Source organism: Peromyscus californicus, unplaced genomic scaffold, assembly GCF_007827085.1.
Source record: "Peromyscus californicus insignis strain IS unplaced genomic scaffold, ASM782708v3 Scaffold_11__1_contigs__length_118956290, whole genome shotgun sequence".
Taxonomy (NCBI): Eukaryota; Metazoa; Chordata; class Mammalia; order Rodentia; family Cricetidae; genus Peromyscus; species Peromyscus californicus.
This window is the reverse complement of record NW_026294402.1, coordinates 5777590-5794442: the sequence shown is the minus strand read 5'-3', so window position 1 is coordinate 5794442 and position 16853 is coordinate 5777590. Positions and strand designations below refer to the sequence as shown.

Here is a 16853-nt window from a genome sequence, read left to right as displayed (position 1 = left end):
TTGTGAACTTTCTGATGTGGGTGCTGGTAACTAAAGCCAGGTCCTCTGCAAGAGCAGTAAGTGCTATTAACCAGTGAACCATCTTTCCAGCCCCATGAAAGCAACTGTCATAAACATGTCACGAATGTATGTAGCAAGTTATGTCATATTCACACTTGCATACTCTCTTCCTAAACCTGGAAAACCGTCAAATAGTATGAGCCAGTGCAGATTCTTCTGTCACTTCCCTGACCCCTGAGGTTTCCTGTTATAATCACAGATTCATGTCGTGTGTTTATGTCATTGGCTGCTTTAATGTTAGTTAGTGGATTTGATTGGAAAATCGGATGTTGGGGTCTGGGATACTGTAATAATGTGACCTGAGAAGTTAGTAATATATACTTTACAACTTTGGAACCAGAGTGCCAGCTTGGTGTCTGATCCGTCAACATAATGTGAATTATAGTGACCTACACATGTAACAACCAGTCGGCATTTCATTGTTGGAAGTGTGTAAGGTGTGACTATAACTGAAGAGTATTAGTCATTCTTCACAGTCCAAGAAACAAACAAACAAAACCAGCTGCCTTCATTTATTTCCAGACATTTAAATGCCCCAGAAGTGTTGTCTGCCAAAGAAAGTGTCAGGTAACATGGGTGACCTGATTTTAAGTTCAGCAATCACAGCTGACCGCAGACTAATATCACACCTTTCTAAGTTTTCTCCCGAAATCTCTCTGTTCAACATGGTCTTCATATGAGCCCATCTTTGCAAGGTGAATAGGAAGCAAGGAATATTAGCTCATTTTGTTGATGAGCCAGTCAAGACCTAGAGGAGGTAAATGACCTGTCCAACACACTAGTGTACAGTAAGAGCCAGGACTATAAACTAGGTGGTTTGTTGTTGTTGCTAGTCAACAAACCTTAATTCTGGACTCTTAATCCAGAGATTTGGCTTTGTATCAAGTGGCATTTTGAGCACTGTCTAAAACTGTGATGATATAAGCTCTTGGTAGGAGGTTTTCTTTACTTCCATCTTTGGAAATCATTATTGAGTATGGTCTCAGGCAAGGATTTACTCAGTGTTAAGTTGGGTTGTTGACTGGATATAGACTAATTAGTGTCAAGTTTCTTTTAACAAGTTTCAGTTAAAAGGGAAACATTACGGGAATCCTAGGAGACAGTAGAGAGTTCACTGGAAGAGAGGATTAGGCTGCATCAAGGAACTGAGAAGCTGCACAATGATATTTTTCTCTTCATATTTTTTTTATTTGGTTATTGGGTTGGAGGGTCGGGTTGGTAAATGGGGTTTTGTTGTTTTTGAGACAGGGCTCATACTGTAGAAACCTGATCTAGTAGCCCATTCTGGCTTGAACTTGTGGCCGTTTTCCTGCTTCTAGCTCTTGAAGGCTAGGATTACAGGTGCCACTCTGCCTCGCTTGATAAGGGGTCTCCATCTGTTTATTGTATTTATAGCCCATTCTTTTTCCCTATCCAATCAAATTTTCTTAAGTATCTTTGCTCACCCTGGCCCTCGTCCTAAATAATCTTATCTTCACATATGTAGCAGGTAGATCAGAGTCTTGGCATCTCAGAACTATCCCGGAGCTGGGTTAGATCTCCACGCATGTGTGTCCAGTTGACGTGGCAATGTAACATAAAGAGGTTACAAAGGCCTTGAAGTGCTGGGCTTTTGTGCCCAAACTTGTTACTGACAATGGGGGATATCAGCTCCTTCTGAAGTGTTACAGGCGGGTTGCACCCAAGCCTTAGTCTGGACTTGCTGAGGCGATGTCTCCAATTTCAGATTTCTAAATGTCACTGTGAGTTCACTGTCTTCTGTTTGCATAATGCCAATGCTTCAGAAATTCAGTCACACTGAATTTTTCCTTTGACTGTGAACTGAGGAGAAGAATGCTGGCTCCCTCTGGTCACACAGGGTTAGGGCTCTAGCATGTTTCTCTGTAGGAATGTGAATTATACTGATTAATACACTGGGCAGTCTACACCAATGTCTACAACTCACACTTTCCATGTATGAATATACACACATGTGTACACATGTGCACCACATTTCTGAAGGTCTTATCTTGTCTCTGGTTGCAAAACTCAAGCAGGCAATGATTTAGGCCAGAGCAATATAGTTCAGTGATGAGGAACGAGTTGCAAAACCATGCAGTTTGGTTTCTCTACTTCCTAACTTTAAAGCCATGGACAAGCTCAATCAACATTTCTTAGCCTAAAAGATGTGGTTAATAAGTTTTTATTATTATGAAGCAGCACTTTAAGGCATGAATGGTAGGATTGCATATGATGTGCACATGATTAATGTTTACATTGTAGGTTTGAATACAATTATATCTGTAACCATTTCTACATAACAGAGTCAGATGACCAAAACTACAGGGTGGAGGCCGTCCATGCACTGGTGCACAAATTGCCGGAGAAAAACAGAGAGATGCTGGACATCTTGATAAAACACTTGCTCAGGTAATTCTGTGACTTACCTTGTTCATTTAATGACTTTCCAGTCTTGTTAAGATAAGCTCATTTATGTCTTTTTAAAGTAGGTGATGGTATTATGTGCTTGCTCTTGTAACCCTTGAGTGAGCATTAGAAAATGGTGTGCAGTTTGATTTTAAGATATGTGTTTGTCTATGTGTCGTGTGTTTCCAATATGCAGATAATTGTACCCTCCATGACTGTTAAACTAGTGATAAAAACTTGGAAATGTCTGAAGGAGTGTATGGTGTTTTATAGTATTTCCAGGTCTTTTAAGTGTGTTACAGTGGTGAGTTTGAAGACTAGTACTAGATGCTACTAAGGTCAACAAGTTTCCTCAGATCACACTGACGCTGCAGATTACTCCTTGAGTTTCACAATTTTCTCAAAGATTTTCTTCTGATGTTAGTTCATACATGTATTTCAAATTTCATATAGATCAACAAGTAAGTAGGTAGGTAGGTAAGTGGTTTGATGGGCAAGTAGATGATAGATAGATAGATAGATAGATAGATAGATAGATAGATAGATACATACATACATACATGCATGCATATATAGATACATAGATAAGATAGATGATAGATAGATACATACATAGATGATAGATAGATAGATAGATAGATAGATAGATAGATAGATAGATAGACAGATAGATAGACAGATAGATGGTAGGTAAGTAGGTAGATAGATAAATGGTAGGTAGGTAGATAATAGATAGACAGACAGACAGATAGATGATAGATAGACAACTTTTTATTTGTGTGGTAGGGATGACTGACTTACTGTAGTGATGCAGTTCAGTATATAGAGCTGGTGTAACTCAGTGGAGAGTCGGAACCCCACATTTGCTTGTTTTAGCCTCCTGAGTGTCTGGGATAATGGGGTTTGTACCACCAGGCCTGGATTCTTCTGAGTTCCACCCCTAGAATTTCCAAGTAAAGTGGAATTGTGTAGGAAGCTGATTAAGAACTGACCCAGAGTAATTTCTTTGGCTCCAAATATAGCGTTAGCTCACTTACTCTTTAATTGTTCTACAAGAAGCATAATATAGAAATACCAAACAGTTGAATGTTTTCTGTGAACATTGCATCTAATTCAGGAAAAATAAACAAACAAAAAACCAGGATTTATTTCCCTCACTTATTTAGTGCTTATAATTATTAGCTTCATTTGTCTAGTGTTAGCATCTTACGTTCCTTCTTTAAACATTAAAAATGTGTATTTTCATTATGGGGGGATGGTGTGCGCATGCCACAATACACCTGTAGGGTCAGAAGACAACTTTTAGGAATCCATTCCCTCCATCCACCTTGGGGCCCAAGTATTAAACTCAGGTCGGTTGCCGAGCAGAAACTTTTGCCCTCTAAGCCATCTGTCCAGGCCCCTATTAAATCTTTAATTGACAGTGATAGACACAGCACATTATGTCTCATGATGATTCAATGTGTATTTATACATAATATATAATGATTACATGAAGGTAATTATTTCCGTCCCCTTAAGGACCTGTTTGGAGCCCAGGGAGAAGAGAAGAGGGGAGGTTCAACACGAGATGCCAAAGTACAGTAGGAGACGGGGAAAGTCTAGTTCTACCACACAGCAATGTGACCAGTACTGGGTATTAATTGACTGTTTATCTTATAAATAATTGTCTTCCTTTTTGATACAGTTTCTGCTTACACCCATTAGGAATAGGCAATGCTGACCAGGGAAACAGGCCTCTAGTGGCATATGTAACTTACAGTTGTTGTTGTTTTATTTTTTTTTTTTTTAACACACCACGTTTGATAGAAAAGAATGTTTCCTAGCTATTTAAAATTTATATTAAGAGTTTATGTTCTTTATTTTCAGAGTATCATTACACAGCCAACAAAATCTCATGACCATCTCGAATCTCGGCGTTATATTTGGCCCAACCCTGATGAGAGCACAGGAGGAAACTGTGGCCGCCATGATGAACATCAAGTTTCAGAACATAGTGGTTGAAATCCTGATCGAACACTATGAAAAGGTGGCTGAGATCTCCATACACTGCCAACTTTAATTTAAGGACACTTGTACTGTCTGTGAGCTTTACTTAGTGATCTGAGATTCCTGAAAAATGCCCATCTTGTCAGTTTCATAAATTACTTCTCTATGGGGACTTCGGTTCTCACTGTCACCTATTTATTGTGTGTTTCAAGTCTGATGAGCAACCTGACTCTCCTCCAACCATGACTTTCTGAAGTCTCCCTCTTTAGTGGATTGTGCTCAGCTTACTGCTTGGATTCAGAAGACACTGCAACATTATTTGTGTTTAAATGAGACTTAGCCTTTTCTCTTTATCCCTCTGCAATTAGACTCTTATTTGTATAGTAACTCCAATCTTCCAAATAAAAGAAAAAAAATGAAGTCAGATATGGTAGTACACACCTATAATCTCAGCCCTTGAGAATCAGAATCATGAAACTGAATTTGAAGCTCACTTGGGCCTCTAGTGTCTCAAAATAAGGGTGGGGGATAGTTACAAAGTAGAGTCTTGAATCATGAGGTTCTCCTAAAAGAGGTTTTCCTTAAAAGCTTATGCTCTTGGAGTAACTATGGAAATGGGAAGTTGTGGAAGTCGAGTTAGCCCATGACGCCTGATCTGGTTCTTCTTGGAGAATGACTCCATATTTCTCCCCAAAGTCCTTTCCTAGTGACCACACAATGATGTCCTCAGTCACTACATAAAGTTGCAAGCTCACGGTCCCATAATATGTAGCCACATCTGAAGACTACTCATTCCACTTCCTCCAGGTAACCCCACCTCCTCACAGCCCAGAGTCCTCAGCATCTCAGGACATTCCCCTGCATTGCAAAGAGCTACTCTCCTAGAAGCCACAAGCTTGACCTTGGGTTACAGTTTCCTGAAATGAAAACAGAAAGGGAACACAGCAATAAGAAGAAGCCAAGTTTCTTGGTGTAGACACTTGCTCATGGTTGACAGGTTTCTTAAGTTCTCAGACCTCACTCACCTTCACCATAAGCTATGGGGAACGGCAAAGATGAAAACCCAGAGAAGCAGTTTTATTCAGTAGATGCAAAAGAAAGCAGTGATTACCGCAGGGTAGCTGTTGTATCAAGCATCTCCTGGACTCCTAAGATTCTTTCCACAGCTGTAGAAGCTTCTATCATGGGACTCGCAGGGTGGCTTCACTCTTTAGTGACCTCAATCGATTTTTCTTCTCTGTAGATTTTTCATACCGCTCCAGACCCAAACATTCCTCTTCCTCAGCCTCAATCTCGGTCTGGATCCCGAAGGACTCGCGCCATCTGTCTGTCCACAGGCTCTCGGAAGCCCAGAGGGAGGTACACACCTTGCTTGGCAGAGCCCGATAGTAAGTGTGCCCCATTGTGGGGAGAGCCTGTTGTTCGGTTTATCCTGACCTCGCTCCTTTGGTAATTAGGAATAGGCAGATGTTCTTGGGTGCTTTTCCCCCACACGCCTCTTCTAGCACTGATGCAGTGCCTGACAGCCTCATGGCATGGCTCCTTAGACAAGCAAGTTCATTATTGCCACAAAGGGAAAAAGAAGTGGTTCGCTCCTCTCTTTTTCTGGTGTGGCGATTAAGGATGCCGGGTGCTACTTGGGGCAGGTTTTGTTCTGTTGTTAGAGTGGCAGATAAGGAAGCTGGAGGATGCCACACTGAAAAGACATTTTCTGGCTTTCTCTCACATTATGTTCTTAAAGAATCAGCTCTTGGATGCCAGAGTGCCCCAAAGAGAGGAAAGAAATAAAAAGAAACAGCACACATGAAATCATGACCTTCTTATTCTGAGCCAAGCTCAAGCTAGGGTTGACCACAGCTTGAGCCCACGACAAACATGAAGCTGTGGTCATTCTCACTTACGTGTTTTCTACCAGGCCCCCAGTGGTTTCCCATGGTCCATATTTAGTAGGAAATGGTCTAGTAAATTTTGACTTGGATATACTTTCAAGATTTAATGCAATTTCTCTGACTTTTGATGCTTTCGCTTTTAGAAACATTAAAAACTAAACCCAGTTAGGCAGCCATGTTTTTGTTGTTTGATTTTTTTTTTTCTTCCCTGCTAGGGCTTAAACCCAGGGTCTTGTGCAGGCTAGACACGCACTCCCCCTTGAGTTAAACCCTAGTCCAACAGCCGGTTTCTGTGTTACTATGTTCATAGTAGGAAAAATGAACAAAAAAGAAACTTCCGAAAGTTGTCAGCAGCTTGTAATTTGCTGCTGAAATTCAAGTACCTTTGAACAGACCTGGAGCCTGTGACTCAGAGCCAGCTGTGATCAGAAAAATAAAAGAAGGCAAAAATACATCTCTAATAGAAATATGTCTCTTCCACTGATTTAAATATATATATGTACATATATATGTGTACATATACATGTATATATATATATATATATATATATATATATATATATATATAATCATGAAGGAAACCTATTTCTTTTACTTCTGAGTCTTGCGTCACAGACAATTTTTGTCCAACTTCAAGTCAGTCCACAAATGCTCCGTAAGAGAGGTTAGTTCACAGGGCTGTGTAAAAATCATCCTAGAGAATGTGGAAAGTCACACTTACCACTATCAAAAGCGAACTTTAAAGCCTTCCTCTAGTACTGAAGATAGTCCACTCGGCCAGGTCAAGGCCCACCGTGTCAGTGGGGCCGGTGGCGTCGGTGGGGTCGGTGGCTGTGAAAGGCGTGGTGACTGAGGGCAGGAGGGCTTTGGTCATGCTGTTTGGTGTTACTGACCCACTGCCACTGTTGCTCTTGCCTGTCTCCTCTCAGGTGATTCTTACAGCAGCAGCCCAGACAGCACACCCATGGGCAGCATAGAGTCGCTCTCTTCCCATTCCTCTGAACAAAACAGCACCACGAAGTCGACTTCCTGCCAGCTCAGGGAGAAGTCGGGTGGCATTCCCTGGATCGCGTCCCCATCATCTTCCAATGGACAGAAAAGTCTGGGTCTCTGGACAACTAGTCCAGAGTCAAGTTCTCGAGAAGATGCAACCAAGACAGATGTGGAGTCAGATTGCCAGAGTGTGGCCTCGGTCACCAGCCCAGGGGACGTCTCTCCCCCCATAGACCTTGTCAAGAAAGGACCCTATGGGCTCTCAGGACTGAAGAGAGCCTCTGCCTCCTCTCTCAGATCCATCTCTGCAGCTGAAGGTGAGCAGGCCTGGAGCCCTGGAGATAGCATTGCCCCAGTGTTCCTGGCTGGACATTCAGGGTGACTGATCAGGGACAAGGTTAATGGAGGAGAACAGTGAAGCTTGTCTCCTTTGTACTTGAGCTTAGATTTAAAAATCTAAGAATCTGAATCTTTCCATCTTTGTGGGGTGATGCCTTGTAATTGCTGTAGATTTTGATCTCCCCAAGTGATGGACCACTGTACCCAAAAAACATTCTGTACCTTTCCATTTCTTGGAGGAAAATGCTGCCTTTTGTTATGCAATGTACTGTGTTTTTGTTATTATTTTGACTAATAGCACCTTGCATATTTTCTTGGGCTTTCTTTTTAGGAAACAAGAGCTACAGTGGATCCATTCAAAGCTTAACTTCTGTAGGTTCCAAAGAGTCACCCAAAGCCGCACCAAACCCAGAGCTGCCTCCGAAAATGTGCAGGAGGCTGAGGCTGGACACTGCCTCCAGCAATGGCTACCAGCGACCGGGCTCAGTGTGAGTTAGGAGTTTGTGTTCACTGTGTCTCCTAACGGTGCAGAGGGGTCGAGTCTGTCCTAAAAGAACTTGGGGGTCCTGTAGTTAAATGGTTCATCTGTAGAGCTAGTCCCTTTAGCTTGTAGGACTGTCCACTTCAGTAAAGAATGTGAGAGTTGCTGTAGGCTCCAGCTGTTCCCATGGGTTATTGCTTTAAAGGCTATCCCACAATCAGAGCTGTGGCTTAAAGGAACATGTGGAAATAGGCAGAGAATACAGTGGTTATGGCCTTTGGAGCTAGGAACCTTCCACTAAAGCTACACATCCAGCTTTGAGCTCCCCCAGTAGGGTGGCTCCCTGCATGTGAGGGTTTTCTCCCTCCATCTTGTGCTTCTCTGTCTGAGATCTCACTGATGGCAACAAGATTAGAGACAACCAGGATCACAAAAGGCAACAGGAAGAGAGTCCTTCTCATCAAAACAGTGACCAGAAGTCAAAAGCTTGAGGAACATAGCTATAAAAATAGGAACAGAAAAGGGTGCAGAGGGGTGAAGGCGAGTCTGAAGAAAGAAGGGATGAAGATCCAGACCGGAAGTGCCTCCTCCTCCTCCTCGACTTTCACGGTCCTGGCAGTTGCTAGCATTTCCCAGTGTCTGTGAGCTCTCACTAGACATCTTCCCCTGCGTGGTCTCTTCTAAAGGCCTGCAGTCTCATTTCAAGTTCGGCAGTATGAGCAAACCCCTCTTTAGAGACCAGAACAGATGTCTGGAAAGTGTAAGGGTTCCCTAACCTCCAGATTCTCTGTGCCACACCCATCTGTCATATAAGGGTGTTTCTGCCATTTTCATTATTTGTTGAAAGTTTAGTAAGGTATTTTACTTACTAAGTCCACCTTCCACAGGAAAGGGATCACAAAGCCTTCCGCCCATTACTCTCTCTCTACATCTTTAGTTGCAGAGTGTGTCTTTTTTTGCATGTCTGTCTGCTTCATGTTCAGCTGAAGCCATTACAAGAAATTAAAGTTTACATGGACACTCAGAGGAGATGAGAGGCTATCCTCATGTCTTTTAGGAGACAGAAGCTTTTCTGTCTTCTGCTTGTTTTTTTTTTTTTTGTTTTTTTTTTTTGTTTTTTTTTTTTTTTTGGTTTTTTTTGGTGGAGAGTCCCTCAGGATTGTCTGTTGGAACTCTGGAACTCTGTTGGAACTCTAACTAGAGATTGGGACTAGTGGATAAAGGTGATTGCCACTAAGCCTGAGGACCTGAGTTCCATCCCAGGACCCACATGGTAGGAGGAGAGAGCCAGCTCACAAAAGTTGTCCTGTGATTTCCCAATGCACACAAAAAATTAATTAATTAATAATTTAATTAATTGATTATAATCACTTAAAAACATGTCATTTTGAAACCAAGTTAGAGGCTCATTCATATAATTTAATATTTTTTGGTTAAATTAAGAAATAATATGATTATCAAGGACACTTTAACAGCAGCTACTCCCATTCTGTAGCTGTAGCTTCACGTTCTCTCCAGCATTCAACACACACACTCTGTGACTGAAGCAAGATGCAAACCAGGAAGTTCATTTAGGAGACGTATTTTCATAGTTGTTTGTTTTTTGTTTTGTTTTGTTTTGTTTTGTTTTGTTTTTGCTTTATAGCAAAGGCGTCCACCTTAGGCAACACAGGAAATCATCTTAGCTCCCTGTGCTATTAGAACAAACAACAGCTCTCCTCCATCATGTTGATGGATTCTTTGATTCTCCCCTGGTACTCCACAGGAGCCAATAACGTGCTTCCTGCTGGGAGCCGAGTGGGGAGAGGATGTTCTCCCTGCTGTGACCTCTGTTTTCTGAGGTAAAAAGGAAGAGGACAGTAAGAGCCCCAGGAAGCAAACTGTAGGTTCATTATAGCCTGTGAGCCGCAGGCTAAACCTCTTTCCCGTTAAAACAAGAAGCAGTTCCACTGTGGTTTCTAACTGTCTGGTCTTATTGGCACGATAATCCTGGATAGCCCATTGAACAGAATGACTTTTCTGATTGACTTCATTTAAAAATATTAAAGAATTCTGATTCTTAAAATACTGTTTTTAAAATTTACTCAGTGCATTTAAAACTGTTTTTCAGAGTGGCAGCAAAGGCTCAACTATTTGAAAATGCTGGCTCACTCAAGCCCGTCTCTTCGGGACGGTAAGTTCTCAAAAGATTTAACACAATGAATAAATAGAATAGCAGGGATATCATTGCACTGTGTTGATGTAATGTAATTTGTGGCAGCCTCTACCTCAGCTTTTCAGAAAATGAAATAAGCCAGTGTCCAGTGACCTTAGCCAGAAGAACACATCTGCAAATAGCATCATATCAGATTGTTACCATGATGCCTTTCTTCTAAAATGCTTGGAAGAGAATTGTAGTTGGAGCTCTAATTCAGTTGGTGGAGTGCTTGCCTGGTATACACAAGGCCCTGCCTGGTTTGATTCCCAGCCCCACATAAGCTGGATGTGGTAGTGTACACCTCTAATCCTAGCATGCAGGAAGTGACATCATGAGGATCAGAAGATGAGGATCATCCTTGGCTACATGACAAGTTTGAGGCCAGCCTCAGATACATGAGACCCTGCCTGTCCCATCCAAAAGAATGAGGATTCTAAACAAATTTCCGAAGAGTGGAAGTCACTATAATTAGTTGTCTTTTTGTACACTTCTGATAATAGTCACTTTGGAGGTAATTGTCAATAATATATTCTTGACTTTTAAAGGTTATTGCTTCTCTGGAAGAATCTGCTAGAAAATACTGCACAATACAATGCAGGATTGCAGAACTAACTAGCCCAGGGGCCTCTGTTCCGTGTGGACAGGGCTTGGTTCTGTTTCCAGCCTTCGGGTCTCTGTTCCTTGCTGCTTCCTTCTCAAGCTCCTGCCTCCTCCTCCTGTGCCCATTCCTTTCATCTGCAGGGGACCTTGGGTTTTAATCTGAATAAGGGAATTGCATGAAAATGATTTGTTTCCCAAGGTCTTCTTTTTAGAGGAGGTATTCAATACAAGCATATAAGTGAGATCGCTTGCAGAACAGACCTGCCTCACTCCCCATCCTTTCAGCTGTACGGGAGCATTTTTGAGCTTCCACGACTGGATAGCTAACTTGATGAAGCAAAGGAATCATGGGTAGTTTATTGCTGTATATTTCTTCTGAAAGTTACTCAACCAAAGGTTTTTGCTGTCATTTTTTTTGTTATTTTGTTGTTGTATCTCTTGTTTTCTGTCATTTTTACAAAAGCATGTGAGCTTTCCCAGCAAGTCTGTCTTAAGCACTTACCAACCCTGAGATACCATCAGAGCTGTTAGGATCAAGGCTCAGGCTCTTGCAAATCATCACATGGAACTTTAGGGAGATAAATCAGGCCTATCCACCTGTCCTAGGTAGGCTAATTAAAGAGACAGGAATTGGTAAAAGGGAGAGAGAGGAGATTTATTTAATGTGGCCACATTTGGGGAAAGGAACAAATAAAGAGGTCTGGTGACATCCCCCAACAAGTCCATCTTTGGGGTCCTGACAAAAGTTTTTGTTTAAAGAAATATGTATAATGAAGCAGTCCCAAGGAATGCTCTGGTCCGTCCTCATTGTCTTTCTTACATGATGGTCTGATAAGTTATCATAACTGTGTAGAATCCATTCCAGGAAGAGAAGGTCCCCCTTTGGGAATACCAGGCTTTTGCTTTTCCATCTCCCAATATAAGACTCCTGGAGGAATTCCAGTTCCTTGGGGAACATTGTTTCAGTAGTCTGATAACCAAAGGGAGGGACACAGTGTTCCTTTTAGAATCCCTTCTGCCAGATGATTGTAGGCACATACTAGTTACTAGGGGTAACAGTGACCTTCAAACCCTTAAATTTTGTTCAAAGTTTCAAATATAGTTTGCATGGTTGTTTTTTGTTTGTCTGTTCTGACTTCCGGTGAGGAATCACACTGCTATCTCGGGAGGATAATTGCTGCACTGCTTACACCTGGAGCACTTGTACACACCAGTCCAGATCTCTGCACCTGCTTTCTTTCCGAGAAGGCACAGGGGTTCTGAGTTGCTGTGCCACAACGAACTTCATTTCTTTGAGATTGCTGTTGCTTTCGGGCATTACTGTAAGAGCCTTGCCCACCTGTCTATCCAGCAGTGGTTCTCAACCTGTGGGTCATGACCCCTTTGGAGGCTCAAATAACTCTTTCACCTAAAGATGATCACCTAAGACCATCCTGCATATCAGATATTTACATTATGATTCATAACAGTAGCAAAATTACAGTTTTAAAGTAGCAATGAAATAATTTTATGCTTGGGGGTCACCACAACATGAGGATTGTAGCATTAGGAAGGTTGAGAACCACTGTATGGTCAAATTGCTCCACTAGATGGAGCCCTTCTACTATGAAGTGCTAAGTAGTCATCTGTTAAGTAAAAACTCAACAAGCCTCCCTCTCTATCCATAAAAGATTGGTTCTAAGACCTTCTTTCCACTGTACAAAGTTAATAGCTGTTCACCCTCTCATATGCCATTCACAGCATTTACATAGTAGCTACTTATATCTGCCTTGAAGTAGTCATTACTAGAACATTTAAAATACTTAGTGTATAATGCTATGTAAACAGATACTATGTCCATGTTGCTTTGGGAGTGCTGACAAAAAAAGATCTGTATGTGTTCAGGACAGATGCATTTTTTCCGTGAACACTTCAGTGTGATTGTTGAATATGTGTTTGATGAGGAGCCTATAGATATGGAAGCTGACTAGAACTATAGAACTATAATTACCAAGATAACCCCAGGAGAGTTAGCAACACAAAATGTTAGTGAAGTGAGAGGGCTATCTTATGGTAAAGACACACTTAGATGTTTAACAAGCAGCCTATGCATTTTAATAACTTTGTACATTTTAAAGTTGAAATCAACTTCTCATAGGCTTCAGCAGAGACTTCCAGGTTCCCTTTGTCAACCAGTTCAAGCACCCATGGATAGCATCCTTAATTTTCACTGAATGCTATATACTGTGGATTGTACATCACCCTCAGGGTCATATGGGCCCTCATTCAAACTTTTGGGCCACCATTTGTAATGCCCCATAGTTATGCATTTCAGAAGTCCATGTTCCCTGTCTAAAATGAAGGTCATAATTCTGCACTTACCACACTGGCTGTGAATATAAACAATAACGTTTTTGAAATATCTGGCAGGTGCTTTCTACCTCAATAATAATTGTTGTTGTGATTGTAATTGAAATTATAAATTATAATCTTATGAGATATTCAAGCTTCTAATGGATATATTTTTAAATGTGAAACACATCAAGCTCCTCTGATGCCCTTTTGTACTGTTGGATGGAACTGAATTACACATGAGGGCCTTTTCCTGGCCTCATACATACCTGTTCCTTCTAAGGAGTTCACAGATACCCCTGTTATAGACATTGAAGGATGATAGAATGAGTAGAGGCAGGCGATGTCTAACCATCATTTTAGTGGATAGCCTTGAGCCAAACAAAAGCCTCACCTCAAAGAACCACATGGGCTCTGGCTGCCACTGAGCAGATGGTGGTAATCAGTAAAGTATGCACACAGATCATTCAAGTGGCTTTTCAGAGACTGAAGAAGGGAAAGGATAATCAGCCATTCTGGTGCAAGACTCAGCAAGGCAGAAACCTGCCAGCAGGACTTTTCAGGGCTGTGGTCAGGATGGAAGCATGCTTGGAGAGGGCAAGTAAGAGGTGGGCAGAGAAGGATGCCAGGTGTCTGAGGATAAGCATCGGGAAAATGGTAGTTTAGTTTCTCAATTCTGCTTGTATTTATAAAAGGAGACAGGAAAGTTGTAGACTTAGAGTTCAAGGAGCCTGGGGGACAGGTGAGACTATTGGAAATGGATGCTGGGAGAAGAGAGCATAGAATTCTCTGCAGTAGAGACACTTCCAGACATCAGTGTCTCTGCATAGGTGAAGGAGAAGGTGCCTGGCAGCAGAACTTACAGAGTGAGGAAAAGAAAGAGCAACAGTGGCCTTGAGGAAATGGTTTCACTTATGAACCAGGCAAAGAACATTGAAGAATGGTCAGGAGAAAGCCTGGCCTGTAGTCGTTGAAGCTGTGAAGAATGGCAAGGTGGCTAGGACACCATGAGGTTTCTGATGGGGGTAGAATTGCCCTCTGCTTGCTCTGTAAATAATAGGATGGCAGGTAACCAGAACAGGAAACTGGAGGTTGTAGGGTGCCAGGGAAGCTATCAAATCAATAAAAACGGAAATGACATTGTCTTGGACTCTTCTCCTAGAAGAGATGGTAGATGGAGTCAGAAAATTGCAAGTCTTTCGAACATGAGAGGGAACTTGCCTGGTGACTTCCTTCCTGGTCATTGGTTAATGGAGCTTTAGTGTCGACTGCACTGTTTCTAGATCAGACCTCACAAAAAGCCCCCAATTCTGGCTGCTCTTAGGACACCAGAGCTTCCAGCTGCATGGAGCATGTGGTGCTGGGTGGAGGTTTGCTGTTGTTGTTTTTAAGGGGTGACATAAATACCTTTCTGGGTTGCAAAGCCTCCATCTGTGTCCTTTACCACGCAGACAATGAGGTGACACTTGATGACTGTTCATGGGTAACCTCAGCTGCTATTCCAACATCACACCTACTCAATGTGTTTACCATGTCTTTTGGGTCTGAGTTAACCTGAAAATTAAAGTGGGGGGGGGGGAGTGGGACAAAAGCAGCCTGTTCAGCAGCTTTCTAACAAATTGCAGCATATTTAAAGCGAGTCTATGCTATTCATTAGGAGTTGTATTGTCTCTTTGAGGTGTGTAAGAAACACAAGAAGGGTTTCTAATGGGTCAGTGAACCACAGGGTCTGGTCTGGTTACAATAGGACCACACACAGTTTGTGAAGAACGCACTCATGTAGACCTGTTTGCGTACATCTTTATATTACGTTCTAATTAACATTAACTAAGAGCAGTTTTAACTGTATTTGAATTGAACGTTGTTTTTATAAACTATCTTGATCTTTCAGCCAAGCCAAAGCCATGTACTCCTGCAAAGCAGAGCATAGCCATGAACTGTCCTTCCCCCAGGGGGCGATCTTTTCCAATGGTGAGTACACCTATCATTTATTGAAGTGACTTGGGAGCACTGAGTTAGGACAGCATCAGATTCCAAACCCCGATTCTTAGGTCTTCCTGAATGAACACAACACACCTTTCTATATCTCAGCCTTCCTTGTGGGAGCATTTACTCACTTGTATCCGAAGAGAAAGAAACAAGGCAGACATGGTAGTGCACTCCTGATGTTGGGGTAGGGGGATTGCTAGCTAGAGTACAGCCAGAGCTACATAATGAGTCTTACAAGGCTAGTCTGGCAAGTACACCTTGTTTACAAAAATAATAGAGGAGGGGGTGGCGTTTTAGACAAATATAGTTCATCTAATTGATTGTGTGAGTACAAAGAACCTTCCAACATTAGAGGGGCTGTATCTCAATAACCCAAGTGAGTAGATTCTTAGGTGATCATTAGTTTACAGGAATTATTTGAAGATAGTGTCACCTGAGTAACATTTATTTGTTTCTTCCCTTGACCAGTACACCCATCAGTGGAGCCAGGGTGGCTGAAGGCGACTTATGAAGGCAGAACAGGACTAGTCCCTGAAAACTATGTTGTCTTCCTCTAATAGAATTAGTGGATGGCAGTATCTTCATGGTATCCATGGTAACACATAATAAGTGCTATGATTTTATCTGACACAGATATGGGGACCAGCCACTAAATGAAAACCATCTGTTTGTCTCAAGTTCTTCACCAGCATACTATGTAGCTCCCACTGATGGAAAGAGAACCACAAATATTTACATCACAGCCATTCCTTTTGGCTGTTTTCTTACTTTTAAAATAATTTTGCTTTTTTATTTTTTGATAAGAAGTGATTTTTGACAGTCTGTTCTGTAGAGCTGCAGAATCCCAGATACTGAGCTCAGTTCTGCACACCGCAGGTTTGGAAGTCAGAAACCTGCGGTACCCATGCTGACGTCTGTTGTTCTGCATTGCCTGATAGTTTCTGGAGAACCTTGAAATCATTACTTTAAAAGTGTAATTTAAATTGTTCACTTATTATTTTTGTTTCTTAAAAATATACTGTTTTTATGTGTGGTTGTTTTGTTGGTCCTAAACATTTCAAGAAAATCAGTTGTTGTTTTATCATAACTTTATTTTTATTTGTTTCCTAAGATGTTAGTATTTGAAAGCAATAATGTTTATGAAGTCTATAAAGAAAGCTGAGTTAAGTCAAACACTGATTCCACCATAAGCAATCCACCCAGAATGCTAGATGGCTTCTGTGGGTTCTGAGCAAAAATCTACCAAGTGTGTCTGTAAAGCCTGGGACGAAATAGTTTTGTGGCAGGCTAGATTTGACTTGTGAACCACAGATGAACAACTCCTCCTTTAGAAGTCATGGAGACCTGTCTTGGGACTTTTACAAAATTTCCCATTAAAACACACAGGCTAATAAATCCCATGTGCGCATCTTCTGCTCCCTAAGCAGCATTGTGACAGTGCAGGGAGAACCATGGGCAGCTGACTGTGAAGGTCAAGTGTGGCGTACAACCTGCACTGCCAAGTGTGGCGTACAACCTGCATTGCCAAGTGTGGCGTACAAGCTGCATTGCCAAGTGTGGCGTACAAGCTGCATTGCCA

The 16853-nt window shown here is 41.8% G+C and overlaps 1 protein-coding gene across 1 annotated transcript in view; it reads left to right on the top strand.

The window, feature by feature from the left end:
• The window catches only part of Arhgap42 (Rho GTPase activating protein 42), a 236703-nt gene extending 220360 nt beyond the window's left edge, over positions 1–16343 (top strand). The window contains exons 17-24 of the mRNA XM_052751978.1: positions 2364–2469; positions 4336–4495; positions 5699–5843; positions 7274–7654; positions 8008–8164; positions 10268–10330; positions 15177–15256; positions 15743–16343. Coding sequence (XP_052607938.1) covers positions 2364–2469; positions 4336–4495; positions 5699–5843; positions 7274–7654; positions 8008–8164; positions 10268–10330; positions 15177–15256; positions 15743–15831 — 1181 coding nt within the window. The 3' untranslated portion in view covers positions 15832–16343. The remainder of the gene's footprint in view (positions 1–2363; positions 2470–4335; positions 4496–5698; positions 5844–7273; positions 7655–8007; positions 8165–10267; positions 10331–15176; positions 15257–15742) is intronic.
• Positions 16344–16853: the final 510 nt, after the last annotated feature.